Here is a 22,385-nt window from a genome sequence, read left to right on the forward strand (position 1 = left end):
ATATATAGTAGAAAAGTTGTAAATTCATATTAAGGGTAATAAATTTATATAATATAAATATGTATACACACACTCATATATATATAAAATATAAATATATATATAATATATATAAATAATATATTAGGTCATCTAAAAAGTATCCGCGGTACTTTATCACTAGATATATGACCATCAACACACATCTAGTGACAAAAAACCGCGGATACTTTTTAGACCCAATATATAAATAAATATATATGTATATAAATATTATATAAATTTATTTAATTTACAATAATAAAATTAATAAATCAAATATTTGAAAAATATTTTCATTGTTTTTATATCGATAAAATTTAATACCTTAATAAAAGTATAATCTTTTAAATAGTCTACAAATATTACATTTTAATTATTTGTAAAGCCTCGATGGATTTCCGACTCATTCTCTTTACTTACACTGGCCTAGTTTCCACCGAGTGTTTAATCCGGATCAGAATGTAAGAACCGACCAATTACAGCCGAGTTACAGTCGAACGACAGGGGAATGCTCGACTGTAGTTGGTTGGTTCTTACATTCTGATCCGGATTAAACTCTCGATGGAAACTAAGCCAGTGTACGTAAAGAGAATGAGTCGGAAATCCATCGAGGCTTTACAAATAATTAAAATGTAATATTTGTAAACAATTTTCAGCTTCGTCCAGTTTTCTATTGGAAGATACGATTCAATACGATACCAAGCAGCTATTCATGCAGAAGTCCGTTCGATAAATTTAAGTGACTAGCAGATGAGAAAGCAGTGGATGCGCTAGCCATTGCGTAAACGAATGTACCCATGATGTTTATAGTCAAAGGTCGACACAAGCATTGTTCTATCTTTATTATTTACTAAAAATAAATGTAAAGAAAAAGATGGAATGATGCTTGTGTCGACTCTTATATCACTAATGCCCATTTCCATCAATGTAAATTAACTTTAATCTCGGTTCAACTTATTCTTCGTTTTTTTCTAATCTTTAGAACTAGAAAAAGACGAAGAATAAGTTGAACCGAGATTAAAGTTAATCTGCGTTGATGGAAACGGACCTAAATGGAGAGCACCCATTGTACATACATACATAGATCACGCATTATACAATATATCTTTTAAAAATTGGATTGATCCGGAAGAGTCGAGAAATAAGAAAATCGATTTTTCAAGAATAAAAAAGAATCGATTCTCGATGCATCGATTTAAGAATCGGCATCACAAGAGTGACTAAATTCAGTAATGGCAGTAATGAGCATTGGGCAGCTGTAGCGGTGAATGGTGTGAGATGACATTGTCAGACATTATGCGTGATTGTGCGTGGTGAGCACGGATATTGATGTATTATCGGTTCTTGTTGCTAGACAATACATGATCTCGCACGAGTATCAACGTCCAACTACCGCCGTGGTTGCGACGTATGCGAAGTGGTGCTCGTAATGCGCGCTTTCCGTTGCGGTTGTTACATACGCTTGGATCATGTGAGCGCGACTCGCTGTCCGGTGGTGCTGCTGCCGTCGCCGCCGCCGCCGCCGCCGCCGCCGTCGTCGCCGTCGCCGTCGTCGCCATCGCCGTCGCCGTCGCCGTTGGTGCCGCCCGTGTATCGCGTGTTGCGCGTTCTTCGTACCAAGACTCTTGTTCGTGTAGCCATATTTATCCCAGTGTTGCTCGCCAAGACGTCGTCGTGTCCGGTGGTCTGGCGAGCGTCGCATCGTCTCGCGGCATACGGCCTGCCGTATGGTCACGCGTGCTCCAAGAGGATAGCGACATCGTCGTTGTTGCAGTATTATCGAGTATGCAACGGCTGTTTCCCGCCGTTTCGCCGTCGTCGTCGTCGTCGTCGTCGCCGTCGTCGTCGGACGAACAGTGTTCGCGTCGATTGTCATCGCCGCCGACTATAGCTGATTGTCACACATGTCACAGTGCACCGTTGTCGACAAAATAAACTCGGATTCTGTGAACATTTGCAACCTATCGTCGTCTGTTTGAATCTACTTATTCGATCCTACGATATCCCAGAGACTTATATTCAACCGACTGCAGCATACTTTTTTCATTGTGCCTCGTCCTGAAACTTGTGTAAAACGTAAGTCAGTCCATGAGTTTTTTTTTCTTTATCGTTCGCGTGATTGGTTTTTTAACAGTATTATGGAAATGTCATATGATCGCTTTATGTTAATTGATAAAATTAAGATTGGAAAGGGCTGTCATATCGGTCATGATGTTATTTATATTATGTTTCTTCTACGTGCATTGCTTCATTTTGATAATTTTATTGTTTGTATACTATACTAAATATCTCGTTGGAATAGCAACATATTGCATAAATAAAATTTATTAGAATGTAAAGAGATTTGAAGAATGCAAGGTGATTTGAATGTATTATAATTTTTGTTTTTAATAAGCACTATTAACTATCTATTATGAAATAGTTAAATATACAATTTATTTTTCTTTTTTTTTTTTTCAGATAAAATACGAGCTCTTGTTATGCTGTTAATCCTGATACTTGGATGAACTTTTTATGTGCATATGTTAACTAAAATGTGTTTTTCAGTATATAAGTTATAAAAAAGTGGAAATAATTCTAAAAAATGACGATAAATATTATGCTATGAGAGAGTATATCTTGGACATTGACAAACAGAAGAATCTACTAAACATATACCAAGTGAGGCACCATAGTGCCAAGCTTGGGTAATGGATCCCGTTGGTCCATGGTATACGTCGTATAATCGTCTAACTGTGAGTAGCTCCACTGGAACGTTTCAAACAACATCAACTACAGCTAGTGATTTTGTACCTCATCATTTAACAACAGCTGCCGCACAGGCAGTACCATCAACAACGACGTCACAATTACTTTTACAAGCAGCTCATACGACAGCAACTCTGGCAGGTCAACCGTCTCCCTTTAATCCAGGGGGATTTCTATCTCCACCTCCTGTGAGTTATGAAGTCTTTTCACCTTTGTTTCATCCTAATACTAAGCAGGCACACTATGTTACTCAACACAGACAAGTACTTGCTCAGGCACAAGCAGTGACAAAACAGAACACCACAACTGAATCCGATATCTCTACATTGAGAGAGAATTATAGCTCGACTCATCAAGCTACATTTTTCGAGCAGCACGGAACGTCGACGTCGCCTACGACATCAACGTTAGCCTGGACGTCTCAGAACAATACGCAACTTCCTAGCCCATTTGGCATTTTACCACACGAAAGCGTTGTTCCATCGTCTCCAGGTCCACCTTCTACAAAATCCAGTAGTACTGGCTATGAAAACACATTTAATACTCATTTTAGTACAACACAGACCTTAAACAATATTAGTGCGTCTCAAATAACCACTCCGTCTGCGTGCAACACAGATTTTAAAGCATCCAACTGTTCAACTGACACAAAAAAGTCGATCAGTGTGAGATCTCAATCACCTACCGTTAGCATAAAATCCACGTTGCAAGTCAGCAATAGTCAAACATTCTTTCATCAAGTTCCAACCTTTAGTTCTGACACCTTGACTGACAGTTACTCAGGCGCTGGTAATGCTGGAGGTCAGTCCGTCACTGAAAATGGAAAAGTCCAACCATCACTACATCAACAATCGTGTATCGTATCAACACAGAGCAATTCTTCTGGTAAAGAATATAGAATATCGCAACCGTCCTCGAGATCGACTACGACGATTTTTTTAAGTGGTCCAGTTCGGTCAAGTCCAGGTTCCGCGCAAGTAATTCAGGATAAACAGGCAACACGCAATGGCAATTTTGCATCACCATCAAATAAAACGGCGACTACTACCGCGACTCAACAGAATATTCAGACCAAAGCGCAGACCAAGATTTATCCTGACCTAGGGAGTCATGGAATTGAGCACAGACGAAATGAGCAACAGGGACATGATAGTAATCAATCATCTCCAATTAGTTTCTCCATCATGGAAAGTCGAAATTTAAATTACACTGCAAATAACACTTGCAATAATACCAACAGCAAGCTTACGAACAGTCAGAGAACATCATCTAATAGCAATTTACAGTCCCATTCTCAACAACAGCAGCAACAAACGTTTCATGTTTTGAATCAGCAACAGCAGCAGCAACAGCAGCAGCAGCAGCAACAACAACAGCAGCAACAGCAGCAGCAGCAGCAGCAGCAGCAGCAACAACAACAACAACAACAACAACAACAACAACAACAGCAGCAACAACAGCCGCAAACTCCGACTTATAGACATTATTTGACAGGATCAACAAGCGATACGGAGTATCACCATCCAGGCAGATCCAAGTCTGCAACATCGACGGATTCTGCTTACTCGTCCAATACTTCGACGCAAAATGGACCCGACTGCAATGTCGTTGTTCCACGACGACCAAGTCCTCTGCAGACTCATTCGCAGGCTAGTCCCTTGGGTCATGTACCAAGTCCAGCATATCCGATGTACAATAGTCCGATGGCGACTATGTCGTCACCATCACCGTTGCAACAACATGAGACTAACGGTAGTCAGTGTACTAATGGTGCATCATATAAAAGTGGAGTCACTCAACATGTCGCTCCACCGTCACCTTTGGATGTCACTGTTCCCAGACCGGCATCACAGGGACAAGTAGCTTACTCGTCGGTGATCACACGAGCATTAGGCACCACAGAAAATAAGACAGCTTACAATACAGAAAGTAAAACATATGATAGACAGCAACAACAAGACTTCTCACAAACGCAAAAGCAACAGGTTTGTTGGGAAAATGGTAATCGACAAACAGCGAATGGCAACAGAAAGTTTTCCGTCTACACTGGTGCAAATACGGTAACCAGTAACGGTATAAATGCACAGAGTTTGCCGGTCCAACAACAAGTACAAAGGCTTATGAATGTATCAACAGATAGGCAACAATCATATTTTGAGGCTAATCAAGTGGCGTTGCAAGATTTAAGCAGTTGTAGGGGAGATCCAATGAGCATCGTAAAGAATTTGCAAACATTGCAACAAGGTCCCTGCTTGCAACAGCATACGACTGTTGCTACCTCGGTTGGTATGATAGAACAACAAAAGCAGATCGAAGAACGGCGAAAAGTCGATAGCGTCAATAAAAAGAGGAAAAATTTGGAAAAGAATGGACATAGTATATCGTTACCTAATGAACTTACAGGCAGCACGACGATGACAGAATATCTCAGTAGGATACCTCCGCCTGCACATCATAATGCGGCGAATCAACAACAGCAAAATGGTTACTTCGAATTCGAACGATGGAATTTACCGCCACCGACCGCCAAAATGTTTCCCACTGCGTCCAGTGCCTTCAGTTCTCAGCCGTCATTGCACCATTCGAGTAATTTCGTGGGCACTCCAGCTCATCAACATCAATCATTAATGGTGTCACACCATCATGCACCACCACCCATTCCATATTTTCCGGCTTTTCATATTCCCGCAGGTCATCATCCGCATCACTCGCATGAATTTCAATCCTCGGTCGAGATAACGCCAATAGGATTTGGTGATAACACTACAAATCAAAACACTAATTATAATCAAGAGGTCAGAGATGATCAGCCTAAAGTGATTGTTCCTAATATTGAAGAAGAATTAGGTTTTCTTCAGCAAGATCAACAACTGATACAAATAAATAAAGATTTTAAACGGCCCAACAGAGATCCTAATACGGGATTTATGACGAGTTATTTAAAATTTCTGCAAGGTGAAAAAGATCCTTCTCCACCACCTGCCATACGTGGTGGTAGGAAAGCAACATGGAATAGGTCAAAACCGTATATATCTGTTAAGCCGAGTAAATCTGTGGAAGTTTCGATTAACGGTGAAAGTATTAAATCTCAAGAAAAGCCAACGTTAATAAAGGAGGCACCGGTTAAAGAAACACCAGTAATAGATTACGCTAATGATCCTAGGTATTTCCCACTACCGAAAGAAAGAAAGAAATTAAATTTCGATTCGAGCGACGATGGTTTTACTAGTGACGATGATTTTCCATTTCCTCCTAAGAAAGTGGAAAAGAAAGTACAGAATGTAAATAATACAAACAATATTGAAGTTGTTACTGTAAAATCAGAAGGAAAAGGTAGAAAAGGTCGGCCTATTAAGCCTGGTGGACCTACAGATAGAAAGAGAAGAGCTGCTGCGGCAGCAGCGGCAGCTGCTGCTGCTGCAGCAACGGAAGCAGAGAAAAAGTCTTTGAAGAAAATTGAAGAAGGTAATATAAACATACATATATAGTATATAAATTTATTTTAAATTAATAATTCTTTGAAGACATATTATTTCGCACAGTGGATCCTTTACTTCTTCCTCCAAGACGTGAAACATCAAGAAGAAAGGCAAAAGAGAAAACATCAGTGAAACAATTTTTAGATCGTCAACAGGGTATAGATTATTTTGATAATGATGAGGAACAGGTAGATTCCGATTCTGATCCAGCATGGACACCTGCTGTAAAATTGGTTGGCGATGAAGAAGAGAAAAGAAAGAAACGTGTAAGGCCCGTTATTACAAAAAAGATTAGGAAAATGTTAGAAGAGGACGGTTATTCGTCCGGGGAAGCTATTATCTCAAAAAAATTGACGAGAAAGAAGCATGAGATGTTCTCAAAAAATTCTAATAATTCCGGCAAACTTTCTTGTAGAATTGATGAAAAATTAGTAGCGGCGGCAAGCGATGAAGATATTGATATTTCGCCATTTAAGGTATCTATTATGTTTTGCAGAAGCCATTTAGAATATTCTATTGGTTTGTATGTTGGAACGTATGTATTACATATAAGGCGGTTTAAAAAACCAAAATATTTTTTTCAACCGCCTTATTGAAACCATTTATTGCTTGTGGTTAAAAACAGTTACTCTTATTTTTTCAAATATGCAGATTTCGCGCAAGTTGCATTGATGGAAATTAATGTTTTTCTTATTATTTTTTTTTTTTAAAGAAATGTATTATACATTTTTTGCAAATTCAAATAAGAAGGTAAAATTATGTCTCAGCGAATGTCTCAGGAACTTATTATTGCTTTTAAATTTTTTCAAAGTAAAATTTTTTCAAAATAAAGCTGTTGTATGTCAGTATGCACGGTTGAGAGTGTAATTTATTGTATTTATTGTATTCTTAGATTCAATGAGTTGAGAGATAAGATTACAAATTTTGTTAATGCGTAATTTTTCGAACATATTTCTCTGATACCCAGCAAGTATGTGTTTGATTGCATATTCGGAGAAAACTTATTTACTGTGTACATAAATTATTAAAAAATAAAAAATCGAAAAATTTGATATTGTTTGAATTAAGAAGGTAATTAAATACACTCAAGATCTCTTCAAAGCATTTTTATATTTATACTGTACAGGCTAATAATATTTTACAAGAACTGTTTTAATAAATTGAAGTAAAGATTTTATTTTCATTTGATAAAAAAGTTTTTAAAAATTTTTTTTAGAAAAAAAAACCGATAAACATTAATTTTTATCACAAATGCAACTTGCGTGAATCTCTGCATATATTTTAAAAAATTTGAAAAAATAAGAGTGACTGTTTTTAACCCTAAGGAATAAGTAATTTCTGTAAAGCGGCTGAAAAAAAAGATTTTGGTTTTTTAAATCGTCATAGTATGTGTGTATGTGCGCATGCGCGCTTATATATATATATATATATATATATATATATACACACACATACACATATTAATATACGAGGGTTGTTTGAAAACAACAGTCATTTGTGCCAGTCGATGTTTTTGTAAAAATAGAAAAAATCGAATATCAACGATCGCCATTACAAAAATTTACGAATTGCGGTTCAAATTAATTAACTACCCACTATATTCACTAGATTTGATCCTCAACGAAGGAAAATTTTTCGTGTTATTTCCTAGGCTCAAAATTAGGCTCGGAGGACACAGGTTTTCATCAAACGAAACACTGACATTGATTGGCACAAATAACTCTCAAACAACAACTTAGCGTCTAAAATGGCTACAATTTTCACAGATATCTTGCAAAACATGTACGATTGTAACACCAGAATAATTTTGATGAGTAATGCCATCTTCATGTCGAGGTTCAAACTTTTCAAAAGATCCTCGTATAATATGAGCAGACTTTCAAAATGCGTTTTGTCTAAAATTTATAATTTTTAAAAAACGAGAAAAAAGATACTATGCACACAAGAAAATTACGCACTTTACAGAAAATAACAATATGCCAATCAGTAGGATGTAAAATATTAAATAAAATTGCTAAAAATGTTAAACAAATACATTTTGTTTATTTCTAGTTAAAAAAATAATGCATTTCGAAATGTTAATTTTTTTAGCATATAAATTAACGATAAAAAAGTGCTTTCTGAACTCAGAGTAGCTTATAATGAATCTAACACTGAACACTGTGCCACCTAATTAAAAAAATGAATTTTGAATAAAACGCATTTTGAAAACGGCTTCTCGCGCGCGCGCGTGTGTGTGTGTGTGTGTGTGTGTGTACGTGTGTGCGTGTACACAGGGTAGTCTACTTAAATCGAAATATCTCGCTTATTTTTGATATAAAAAAACGTTTCACATGAAAATGGGGGGGGTTTCGAGGGGAACGCATTTTGGTCATGTTAGTTTTTTTTTTTTAGATGGAAGCGTCGAAAAGATATGAAGGTTACCTCCACTTTTTTTAATGAAATTGTATGATTTTTTTACATAATATGATTCCTCTAATTATTCTGCATATAAAAAGTATTAAGGTAATAATATCAAAAAATCAATAGTTGACAAGATATTTAACATTTTATGTTAATATGTACCAGAATAAAATGTAAAGTATCTCGTCAACTTTTTTTTCTTGTCAAATTGATTTTTTGATATTATTATCTTAATACTTTTATATGCAGAATAATTAGAGAAATCTAAAAAAAAAACCAACCTGACCAAAATGCGTTCTCCTCGAAACCCTTCCACTTCCATTTGCAACGTTTTTTTATATCATCAAAAATAAGCAATATATTTCAGATGGTCGATTTAAGTGGATCACTCTGTATATATAGGGTCCGGCAAAATGATCTCCCACATTTTGCACCGCCACTGTCCCCGAACCACTGAAGAGAGGGGGAGCTTAGCGTAGTCGGTTGGTAGCTCGCGCCTTGCCATTTCAGTTGTCGTCATGAATTGGACGGGCGAGCATCGTGCCTTCGTTATCGAAACATTTATGAAAAGTAACGAATCTGTGATTACGACGCAAAGAACTTTTCGTACTCACTTCACGCTTGGTAGACATGCTCCAGTTCCAGATCGCAAAACAATACTGTTGTGGGTTTCAAATTTTAGAGCTACAGGTTCAGCTTTAAAAAGAAAATCAACTGGTAGACCCAGAAGTGTTCGGACACCTGAAAATGTTGCAGCTGTAAGAGAAGCAGTTGAACGATCTCCTAGCCGTGTATCGAAAAAAATGGTCGCCACTCTGTAATTTTCAAAACTCAATAAAAACAAATGGCATAGCATAAATTTTCAGTTAATAAAAATAAAATCTAAATAGCATTTACAATGGCGTTTTTATTAAAGATTAAAATGTGGGAGATCATTTTGCCGGACCCTGTATAAATTATGTATGTATGTATGTATGTATATGTATATGTCCATATGTGTTTTTATGTGTACATGCATATAAAATATGAATAACAATGAAAATATGAATAAATTAACAGTTTTATTATATATTTTGCATGCAGCATTCGATAGGTTTAGAAGATGCGGTAATCTTTGATATTATTTTAAATTTTATAAGTAAAAAATACTTGTTCATAAAAGTTTATGCATTTTAAGCGATTTGGGAAGCACGCTGGGATTGTCGGATTCATCTTTTTTCTTACTCAGTTTTACTTGCTGAATCCGAAAATTATAGTTAAAATTGTTTTAGTATCCGGAAAATATTTTTTTCACAACTTGAACAGAAGAAAGCAACGATTGGTTTTATCATTGATTTTATCATTTATTATATCATTGATTAATAATGATACGAAACAATGTTTTAGATGAAAGTGGAATGCCTTCAAGGAGGACGTATTCTGATCATGTTGTTTTTCTTCTAGTTGGAGATGCCGAAAAGATATGATAGTCATCTCTGCTTTTTTAAGTGGAATTATATGATTTCTGTATGTAATGTGAAATTCCTTTAATTATTTTGCGTGAAAAAGTATTAAGGTAGATAAAAAAATTAATAGTTTACGAAATATTTTATATTTTATTCTGATACATATTGACATAAAATATCTCGTAATTATTTTAATCGTACCTTTATACTTGTACGATAAACAGATGAATCAATTGATACAATGGAAACACATAGTTGCTTGTTTAAAAAAGTATTTTGTCTATGTTTTCTACATGTTTTTGAAACAACTATGTATTTTCTTTATATCAATTGATTCATTTTATTATTCAGTTCATACAAGTTAAGATGCGATTATAAAAGAAATTAATAGTTTACGAGATATTTAACACTTTATATCAACATGTACCATAATAAAATATAAAATCTTGTAAACTATTAGGTTTTTTATATTTCTACTTTAATACTTTATATGCAGAATAATTAGAAGAATCGTACATAGAAAAATCATATGACTTCACTTAAAAAAATAAAGGTGACCTTCATATCTTTTTGACATCTCCACCTTGAACAAAAACAACTTGATCTGATATACGTCCCTTTCGAAATTTCTGATATACATTCCTCTTTTATCTAAAACATTTTTTCGTCATTATTATTAATTTCGGAAAAAAATTGACTGTATTGATTAAAATGGACTATTTTGTATGGTGCAAGTAAAAGTCATGACTTTAATAATAATTTTTTTGAATGAAGAAAAATGATTTTTATATATAAACAAAGAGAAATTTGCAGCATGATTCAACAAAGTGAAAATTAATCTTTGCTTTTTTTTATTCAAAATGTAAAAAAAATTTGTCGGATACTAGGACAATTTTAACTACAATTTTTGAATTCAGCGGATAAAATTGAATAAGGAAAAAGATGAACTCAACGGTTCCTATGTGTTTATCAAATCGCCTAAAATGCATGAACTTTATTATATAAGAGATTTATAATAATGCATTTGTGCAATTATAAAAACGTTATAATATTGACAGAAAGTAGTAACATTTTTCTTTATTTTTTAGTCTGGTGAATTTGTCGTGATCAAAACAGATTTGAATGAAGAAGAAGATCCTCCTTTGTGGAGAATAGATGGCAAAACGTTGCTTCAAAAATACCAGCCGTTCAAGTCCAATGGAAAAACTTTATACAGAAACATACCTACGGTAAAATTTAATTGAGTTTTTCATAATATTTTGAATATCACTATTTCGTGTGTAATTTTTTTGACAGTATTCTGCATGGGTTTCACAAAATCGTCATATATATCGACAAGTACCAGTGAAATTCTGGCAGCAGGGCAAGACTGAAACAATTGTAGAATTTCTGAGGGATGAAATGATCATTGATGACAGGTAAATATTTATATTAAAAAATATATTTTAACAAATCACGATAATTAATCGGTATATGAGCCTGGTGTACGATTATGTATGCGACTAATTAAATTTTTAAGTAAATATATTTTATTATACAATTGGTTATGAATTCCAAAATCGGTTTGATCTCTATTGAGATACTCTTCAGTTGTGACTTTATCAGGCTGAACACATTGGATTTGTTATTTTTAACAATACTTCAAATAATATATAATAATAAGAGTTCTCAATTTGAACAAATTAATAAATAAGAAAAGGCTACGAGCTAGATGATTAATGCTATATATTAAATCTTATATATATAAAAACAGATGTTTTAAATGTTTTATATTATACATATGAAAACAAAACGTTTCAACCTCTATCGAGTCATTCTCATAAATTTTTGAAATAAAAAAATCAGGGAAATTATAAAACGAAGGTGTAATACACAGAACACATTGTTTCGTCCGCGTAATTATAACAATAAAATGTACATAAAATAATATATAATTTGTCTTAAATTATCTTTATTTAGTGATTATTGATAGTGGTCCTTTTTTTTGATTGAATATATAACTATAGATCATTACAAATATGACTGTGTTCCATTGTATACACACGATCAAAAAGTTTAAAGTACATAGAATTATACCATTTTTATATATTTTTTAGAGCATAAATAATTACATGCTTATATTGTCTCTTTTAGATATAATATAAATGTAAATATATAATTCTTTATACTTAAAAATGTATATAAAATGATATATAATTCTATACATTTTAAATTTTTTGATTAGTCGTATGTACACAATCGAGTACAACTAGACTTGTGCTGGCCACTGATTTGTAACTATAGTTATATGTTAACGAATCAAACAAATTCGTTGAAATCATATTTTAATAATTTCGACAAATTTTATAAATTCTTATAACACTCATTTTTATTTGCTTATAGTGAGAACATTGATAAATTTATGAAAGATACCGAAAGATATCAAGATAATTTTGAAGTATACATACAGACATTAATCTCACAAGCTTTGGATTCTAATTTTCTTACTGAAATATTTCAAGAACAAGGTAAAATGAAATTAGATTGATTTTTATTATTGTCTTTATAGATTATACATCATTTTTTTTATATTGTACATTATGATGAAATATTAATTATGTTTTTTATTATTACTTAGATGATTATTTTCTATCAAATGTTAAGACTGTCGATGAAATAACAGAAGAAAGAAAACGTCGCCTTTTGTTCACAACTAAATGGAAAGCAAATTTCGTAACAGCAATATCAACATGGCCATGTATTAATGTGCTAAAAGATTTGCCACCATCAGAATGTAAAGGGAAATTCTGTGCTGGTTGTCAGCAGGCAAAAATCTATACAAGAGTTTTGCTTTATGGACAACCATATAATGGTACTACATTAGAAGGCTCGCCACCTGATCCAAGAATACCTCATGAAAAAGTATGATATGCAAATGGAAGATGATAAGATGTGATAAACTCTATTGATTTATTTATTTTTCTTTTCTTAGGACTTTTTATTATGCCGCATTTGCCAAAAGAAGGTGGCCTTGTATAATAAAGTCGCTCATCAAAAATATTTAATGTTTTTGGAATGTGCAAGAAGAGTAGCAGATAAAAAGGTAACCGATCCGCATAAGGATACTACAATAATATTGAATGAATTATTAGCAGATGAAGCATGGTTGAATCAAGTAAGTTTATTTTTATTTTATTCAATTAAGGCTTAAAAACTTCATTATTGTCTTATCAAATTATAATAATATGTAATGCAATGTTATTGTTTTAAAAATAAAAAATAATATATTTTTAAATAAGAACAAATTTTTTTTTTAGCTTTTCAAGGAAGTAAGGAATATTTGGGCTGAAATTGATAGCATGGAGCAGCAAGCAAAAGCTAAAGCAAAAGTGAAATCAAAAGCAGCACTGTCGTCATCAGTAAAACAGCATCATAGAGCAGAGACAACAATAGCAAGTGCTCCTATCGTACTTATATCTAAAAAGACTGCTGATAATATTTCTGATTCACAGGTGCCTATACAGAATATCGAAAATAATTCTCAATCAGTATCTAGTAACATGCAGATGAGCAGTGAACCATCTTAATCAGGGTTGCCACAGACCGAAAAAACCGGGAAGTCAGGAGAAAATATAAAAAAGTCTGGAATTTTGAAATTTGTACACAATTCTCTTTAATTGCTTCTATTCCAAATAATTATTATATTATATTTTTTTAAATATTATATCTGACGTTTATAGTCAAATACGTTCAAAACTCGCGCACTTTAAACAATTTTAATAAAATAATTAAAATTTATATTTTATTTAGTATTTTTATTTGATCGCCCTTTTTCATCACAATTGCACTCTTATTTCCAGTACTAATTAATTTTTTGTTGGCTTGAAATAACACTCGAAATTTTATTATGTTACTAAGCTTCTTTTGTTGTTTTTAATAATAAATATAAAATAAGCTAGTTTTTTTACAATCCTCGATTCTAAATGTTAAAATTTACATATTTTACACTGATCATGAAAAATTTTCCCATTTTTATCTGAAAAACCTAGAAAAATCAGGGAATTTTAAAATTCATTTTCTGTGGCAACCCTGTTAATAGTATTATAATAACTTTATATCTAAAAACACATTAATTAATTAACAATTTGGTGATATATTTAATAACAATTTGTGTGACATTTGTTGCGCTAATTCTATACCAATCAAATGGACTCATAATGGTAACAATGAAAAAAAATTGTGTGTGTGTGTGTGTGTGCGCGCGTGCGTGCGTGCGTGCGTGCGTGCGCGCGCGCGTATAATTAGTAAAATATGAGAGAATCCACATGGCACATATGTAAATATACCAAGCATATATGTAACATATTCATATTTGGTACAGATGTTTAGCTCTATCCAAGATTTTGCCATTATAGCATAATAATAATGATAGCATAATAATAATAATAATAATAATAATAATAATAATAATAATAATAATAAAATTATATTTATGTGAATATAGACCACACAATAGTTTAATCTTTGTATTACGGTCATCTTATATTAAGCTTTAATGTGTGTGTGTGTGTGTGTGTAAACACACACACAGGGTGTTCCAAAAAGGTCGGAACATCTAAATATCTCGGAAAATGTAAGTTTTACAGAAAAGTGTTTCCGACAAAAGTTATAGGGTTCAAAAAGATCTATTTGATCTTATCTCAGTTTGACTTTGGGTGGCGTCGCCAAACTCAGATCACGATCACATCGATTTTTATAAACGAGAAACTACTTTTGATTTCAGAATCTAATATTTGGTATCGAGAGCTTTTCAAAACACTATGACAAAGTTATTTTTTATTAAGTATTAGGTGTTGGAATTAATTCGTAGCGTTTTTTAATGAAAGAATGTTATTTATTTCACATGAGCATTAAAAAATACATTAATGAAAGTACTTCCCATCACTTGTAAAACGCTACGAATTAATTCCAACACCTAATACTTTTTGAGTTATAAGGCTTGAAAGTTACAGTACCGCTGGCATTAGCATTACGCAAGGTATATTTTATTTATGTAAAAATAAATTTTGAGTACAAAATTGGAAATAAGAGGAATAATCTCCTGTGGCCTTGATTTTAACAACTATTATCTAGGACATGATCCTGAACAACATTCAAGAGATTTTAACTGTCGGTCGGGCACCTTGCGTAATGTTAATAGCTAATACCGGCGATATGGTAATTTTCAAACCTTATAATTCGAAAAGTACTTAATGAAAAATAATTTTATTATATTTCTTTGAAAAACTCTCGACATCAGCTATTAGATTCTCGAATCAAAAATAGGGTGTTCTATTTAAAAAAATCGATGTGACCTGGATGACGCCACCCAAAGTCAAATAAGATCTGATAAGAGCAGTAAATAGATCTTTTTGAATCCTATAATTTTTGTTTGAAATACTTTCCTGTAAAACTTATATTTTCCGAGATATTCAGGTGTCCTGACCTTTCTGGGACATCTTATATATATAAGTGTGAATCAGAATAGTTTCTTACCCAATGAGAAAATTATCGATTACATACCTTATTATCGACTTAACGACATAGATCGGATGCATGTCGTGCGAACTGCTGGTCTGAGCGCGAAAACAGGCATGTTTGATGTTAAGTTGTGAAAATTGTTACAAGATTTTATTTTTATTATACGAAGATATTAAAAATATGTGTGCCTTTTTCTCAGTTCACCCAGACCAACAATTCGCACAATCACACATCTGATTTATATCATTAAGTCGATAATTAGGTGTAAGGTTGTGTAATTTTCTCATAGGATAAAAAAGTAATTGATTCACTCTGTATATATATATGTGGCGCTTTCCAGCTAAACGACACAGTGTGACACAGTGATCGTGTCATCTTTAACATTAGGATGACAAACAATAAGGATGTAATGATTCACTGTGTTACATTGTCATCTGTGTTTCTTGTTGGGAAGCACTCATAATGAGATTTGAAATATGTTCAAATATTTCGATGATATATGAATTAAACGTCACAACTTTTTATATCATATTTGCATTTCATTTATTAAATCAAAATTTTAATTTATCTGTAGCATTATGTTATAGATATTTTTTTAAATATTTAACATTTACATAATCATAGATATATTCTTTTTACAGAATAATTACAATATTATATCTCATATTATATTAATATTTATAATAACTTTATACAGAATTTGTAATTATTTGAATTTTTTTGCATAGTGTACATAATTACAGGAAAAGAAAGAACATGTACTTGGGTGCTATAGTAGAACTAAGAGCTATACGTGGGCGATTAAGATCAATAGCACAGAACAACATAAGCAATTTGTAAATTTTGTAAGCAATAAACAAATTAACATTTTTTATTTGCTACTGCTTATGTTATTGCCTTATGTTCTGTGATTCACTTACTGTTTATATTTATGTTATTCGATGTGCCACTAACTTAAATTGCGCTGCTAATATGAGAATATAACCAAGATTATATTAAAATCGGAGGAGAATACACTGTCAGTACTCAAAATCTATAAATATATTTACGTTACACATTATTGGTTTTCAGTGTATATCAGAACATGAAAGTATCCTTCAATTTTAATAAACTTTGGATATGTTAAAATATAGACGAAAGTAAGAGATACATCTTTTTTTTATAACTGCTTTATAAAATTTTTTTTAAGTACTTTATAAAAAATTTTTTATATGTAGTTTATAAAAAAATACGTATCCTTCGTTTTTGTCCATATTTTAACATATCCGAAGTTTATTAAAATCAGGATATTTGTGTTCCTTTGTAAGTGATGGAACGAACTCACTGACGTGCACGATTCAGCAATTCTGCTGAAAGCAACGCTAATGAAAGCGTTTTTTCGTTGAAATCCATATTGTAAATAAATTTACAGCATTATAAAATTGTAAATTTGCTCAAGTTCGCAATTGCGCTATTTAGTAGAGCTGAATCATGAAGAGGTCTGTTTTTTATTCCTGCACTTTTTGAGCTGGTGTATATACACGATGAAATAAGTTGAAATGAAACAAATGTATATTTGTTTCACTTCAACTTATTTCATCGTGTATATACACCATCCGATGGCAGTGTACACAGTGAAGTAAGTTGAAATGTATATTTGCTTCACCGAGGTGTGAAAGAGACCCTTAAGGTAACAGATTTTTTTTATGGTTTTCGAAATGCAGTCTTCTCATTAAGTGATTGCTTTTTATTTACGTATCCATAAGTAAAAATCAATCGCTCAGTGAGCAGACTGAATTTCAAAACCCATTAAAAAAAAAGTGTTGTACGATTTGACTTTTTAGTTGAGTGTGTACCATACAGTTCAGAAAATGCAGGAATAAAAAACAGATCTTATATCAACAATTTTTTTTCTCATCACTTGGTGGCGTGATTGAGTCGGTAATGTACCATAGGTCATAGTTCTAAATCCACACTTCTATTGTTTCAAAATAACGATTTGCAACAAATGCAATAATTTTGAAATTTTTTTATGGATTTTACAAAATTAATTATATTTACCTATAAAATCTACATTTTAAATTATTTACCCAGATAGCCAAATGCAGTGTATTTGCTGACATGTTCCGAAAATGTTCCAGCAACCAATTTTGATAAACTCACGACAAGGTGAGAGCATTATGTCTGTCGCGTTGAACTCAATGGAATTCGAAATAGCAAATTGATGGCAACATGTCAGCACAAATATTCTTGACAACAACTCGTGTTGTCATATTGTCAGCATTTTGTTAGCAACGAGCTGCAATTAAAAAACTTCATAGCTTCAAGACATATTTGCAACAACGGATGGAAATCATTATATATATTCTGTTGTATGTCTTTATCATGATGCTCAAGATGAAACGATTAATTATTCGTTGCTAACATGTTGCTGCCATGTTGCCGACAACATAATGTGAATACGTAATAAATATCATCATTACCAATAACATAATAAATACCATCATTGCTTACAGTTTGCTCTAGAAATTCGACAATATATAAGCAATCATATTGTATTCATAATATCCTATTTTGATGTTAATAAATGTACAGCAAATAGTTATCAACAAATGCAATGCATTAATTTACACAATATGCTATATCATGCTTGGCTGTTTGGGTAGTTTGTTTTTAAAGTGTCATATTTTATACAATGATATATTCAGGCTGCGGTCGATTTGGACGCTTATGCGCTTTAAGCATTTGTATTCATCATTCTGTCTTTATCGTTTATTAGACCTAAAATAAGAATAGAAGTACTAAAAGGCAGTGAAAGGCAGTCTAAATCGACTTCAGTAGATCTTTCTCGCAGCCTCAGTAGATCTTTCTTCCAGTGCAACATAACAATATACGCATGTAAATTCTTCCATATTAGAATAATTATATACATATATATATATATGTATATATATATATATATGTATATATATATATATATAAATTCGATAAATATATAGAAAAGGGGCGTCACCTCCAATGACCTTGACATGTTGTCAAGGTCGTGACTCTGAGTCACTTCCAACAAATTTTAAGCGTCGGTCGCTGTTCGTTAAAATGTTATTAACAAAAAAGTTGAAAGTTATTGAAAAAATGTTTTATTTCTGCTATATATAATATTAAAAACTATTCTATATCCCCTTTGCTTACGTAATTGTTTTCTATGCGAAGGGAATTCTATTCCACTTTCCCTTCTGTTTCAGAGGCACACGACTTCCACGCGAAGCGACTTTCAACCCACCTTTCCTCCTGTTAAGGGGCTTCTTTCTTTCCATGCGAAACAACTTGACGAGATGGAATGGAACTCACTTTGCGTGGAAAGTCGTATGCCCCTTGGTGGGGAGGTGGGGTGGAACTTGCTTTATATATATATATGTGATCGTGCCCTAAAACAGGAGGGATGTGGGATGAAAGTTGCTTCACGTGAAAAATCGCGCGCCTCTGAAGCAGAGAGATAAGTTGAAAATCGCTGCGTGTGGAAGTAGTGCACCCTAGAAGCAGAGGGGAGGTGAAAGTTGCTTTGCGAGGAAAGTGGCACGCCCTTGAAGAGATGACGGGGAGAGATGAGGTGAAAATCGCTTCGCGTGGAAAATCGCCCCTTGGGGAGGAGGGGAGATTGATCTCGCTTCGCGTGAAAAGTCATAAAATATATTTTAAAGCAGAGAATTTCTGTTTCAGTATAGTAGAAAAGAAACGTCATTTAAAAAATTTTTTTGTTAATTTTTTAATGAACAGCAATCGACGTCTAAAACCTGTTACTTGAGGTCATGACTTTGACAACATATGTCAAGGTCAAGATTACTAGAGATGGCGCCCCTTTTCTATATATTTACCATAAATTTAAATATTTTATATCATAAAATGTATTTTGAAAAAGAAAGATTATTTCCATGTTATCATTCTATATTTTTCAATCATTGTCAGGAATCTATTTTTCCAATGTATTATCTATCAAAAAATTGAAATAATACACGCGATACATGTATGTATGTATGTATTATATATATATATATATATATATATATATATGTATGTAATATATATATACTACTCAACAAAAAATAGGGAACACTTTAGAACACGTTCAAAATTGCGCAATATTCAGAACACCGTAACTCGGTGAAAAAGATTCACTCTTTCGATTGCTGTGAACCGCATTTTTGTGTGAATTTTATTTTACACTATAGATCGTAAAGTTCGTAAAAAATTTTCAGATTTGACGAGTATTCATTTGTATCCGTACATCTCCATAAAGAATTAGTCAGATTGAAATATCACAATACCGATTTCGAAAATAGAGATTTCAAGCTTTCAAATGCTTTTTTGATTTTTTTGTGTCTGCGATAATTTTTCACCGAGTTACGGTGTTCTGAGTATTACGCAATTTTGAGTGTATTCTAAAGTGTTCCCTATTTTCTGTTGAGTAGTGTGTGTGGGTGTGTGGGTGTGTGTGTGTGTGTATGTGTGTGTATGTATATGTGTGTGTATATTGACACACACACACACACACACACACACACACACACACACAAATACTTTATTCTGTTTCTAATATCGGAATTATTTAAAATATGCGAAACTTGAAAAACAAATTTCAGTACATAACGAGAATAATAATATAGAATGAAAAATTTTAAAAGTTGTTTTAAAAATATATATTGATTTTGTAGGAATTTGATGATTCAAATCCAAAAATAATCTCCACCACTCACAATTTTTTTATAACGAAAACTTAACTTTTAAAGTATATTTTAAATATATTTAAAATAGATTATAAAAAATTTATAATATAAAAATTATACAATTCGATTAATTACATTTAAATCTTATGTAAAAGGTTTAGTTCTTTCTTCTTTTACCAGAAAAGTTGCAGCTTTTCCTTTTGTGTCTTGCTTTTCGATTTTCACTGTACATCCAGTAATAATGTTATTCACATGGGCAAATATATAAATTTTTTCAGTATACAGTGTTAAATCCACATTCATATTTTATAAAACATAAGAAAATTAAACGTGTAAAACTAAATAACTATGTGATACAATATTTTTGTTTTTCGAATTTAACACTTAAAAATGCATGAAAAATATAATCAGGACATGTTAAATCAAAACGTAATATAAAATTGACAAAGTGAAATATAATAAAAAGACTATAGCCTTAAAAATATCTTCCTGTTTTTTGCCTCTTTAATGTCATTTTTTTCAAAATTGTGACATGATAGTCAAATTTAGATAGCGTATTTGTATTCAGCAAGCAAGAATACATTAGAAACAGCTAAAATGATTAAAACATTTTTTTCCATGTTGACCTTTGTAATTTATCGAAAAATAAAATATTACATCAATGATTTCTTTATATGAGAAATATATATTGAAATAATTTACAACCAAGAACAAAATATCTTTGTTTTAGAAAATCATTCTTCTGAAACACAATTTATATTCATAAAATATATTTTTAAAAATCGAAATTTATTATATTATATTTGAGTTATATTTGAATTAAAGCAAAAGAAAAATATATCTGAAATGTACAAATTAAGATTGATTCTTCAAATACTTTTCATTAATTCATACTATTCATAAATAACTTAAAATAGCGCGATAAGAATATTGTTGTATATTAAGTACTATTATATATTTTAAGTGACATTGTGTTTAAATTCAATTATTAATCGTTATTATGTCGCTATTATTAATATCATTGTTTAAGTGTGTAACTGTTTAAGTTTTTATTTGTTTTCAGATTTATTAAAAAAAAATATTCTTCAACGAACGAAATGATTTGCATGTATGGAGTATGAATGTATTTTTTCGAAGATATATCAAATTATATTTGTAAATTGTAGATGATTAAGTGAAAGATTAAGTGAATGAAGACGATTGCTTGATGCGTATCAACAATTACAGAATTGTAGGCATTTTTCATATATTTCGACGAATTGAAGTTCATATGTGAATGATTATTCCGGTGATGATCGATTGTATAATAAATTATCGGATATGGTTTATATTGGCGTAAAAGCTAAAATGCGGGCATTTAAATATTGACAGAATAATTAATAAATAAAGGAACATATATAGCTACGGAAGCTTTTTTTTTTTAGCGAATGTGCCATGCATATCAAGTGTAACTCATATTGCGTGCGATAATTCGCATTACGTAAATCCATAATGTAAATCGATTGCTAATAGATCGATTTCTTTTTTATAAGATTGCGTTATTGCATATAGTGTGTACTCATTTAAAACGTATGATTATTATCAAAGTTATATAAAGCGAGACAATTAATATTATTGTTACATCGTATCATTTTTCCTATAGAAAATATTATAAGGGTATAATTTTATTCGATTGTAAGTTGTTTAATGTTTTCTTTTATTTACGCAACTCAAATGATTAACTACAAATGATTATTAACCATGAATTGATGCTCCAGTGTTATCTGTTATTATATGCTGAAGCGACGCGGCCGAACTCGAGATCGATAGTACAGACATTTTTAAATTCGATAATAGTGACATCTTTCATTCATTTCTTATATTTATTATATATTATATTTATATATATTAGGGTACTATTTTAATCGATACACGCGAATATCTCGAAAAGGAGAAATTTTTTCAAAAAATGTTCTAGACAAAAATTGTATGATTTTAAGGGGGGAAAAAAAGATAGTGACCTTGGTTTATCCTGATAAGAAGTCCTTAATGTAAGACAAAAAGGGTAAAAGAAGATAACTGTCTTGAAGCTGCCGGTAAAGGAACCGTCG

At 32.1% G+C, this 22,385-nt stretch overlaps 1 protein-coding gene across 3 annotated transcripts; it reads left to right on the top strand.

Annotated features, from left to right (window-relative positions):
• The first annotated feature begins 1,077 nt into the window (after positions 1-1,077).
• Positions 1,078-21,973, top strand: LOC105150394 (uncharacterized). 3 transcript variants are annotated; one of them, XM_087406896.1, is made up of 10 exons: positions 1,078-2,097; positions 2,482-6,234; positions 6,294-6,724; positions 9,735-9,758; positions 11,185-11,325; positions 11,393-11,514; positions 12,479-12,603; positions 12,714-12,997; positions 13,068-13,250; positions 13,393-21,973. In XM_087406896.1, exons 2-10 carry the CDS (start codon positions 2,712-2,714, stop codon positions 13,660-13,662), a joined length of 5,103 nt encoding a protein of 1,700 aa, XP_087263022.1. In that variant the 5' UTR covers positions 1,078-2,097; positions 2,482-2,711; the 3' UTR covers positions 13,663-21,973. The 3 variants fall into 3 exon arrangements, with proteins under 3 accessions (XP_087263022.1, XP_087263025.1, XP_087263023.1); XM_087406897.1 differs by having other exon boundaries at positions 1,079-2,097; positions 6,312-6,724; XM_087406899.1 differs by lacking the exon at positions 9,735-9,758.
• Positions 21,974-22,385: the final 412 nt, after the last annotated feature.

The sequence above is a fragment of the Acromyrmex echinatior genome, chromosome 6 (assembly GCF_024713525.1).
Source record: "Acromyrmex echinatior isolate Ae372 chromosome 6, ASM2471352v2, whole genome shotgun sequence".
Lineage (NCBI taxonomy): Eukaryota > Metazoa > Arthropoda > Insecta > Hymenoptera > Formicidae > Acromyrmex > Acromyrmex echinatior.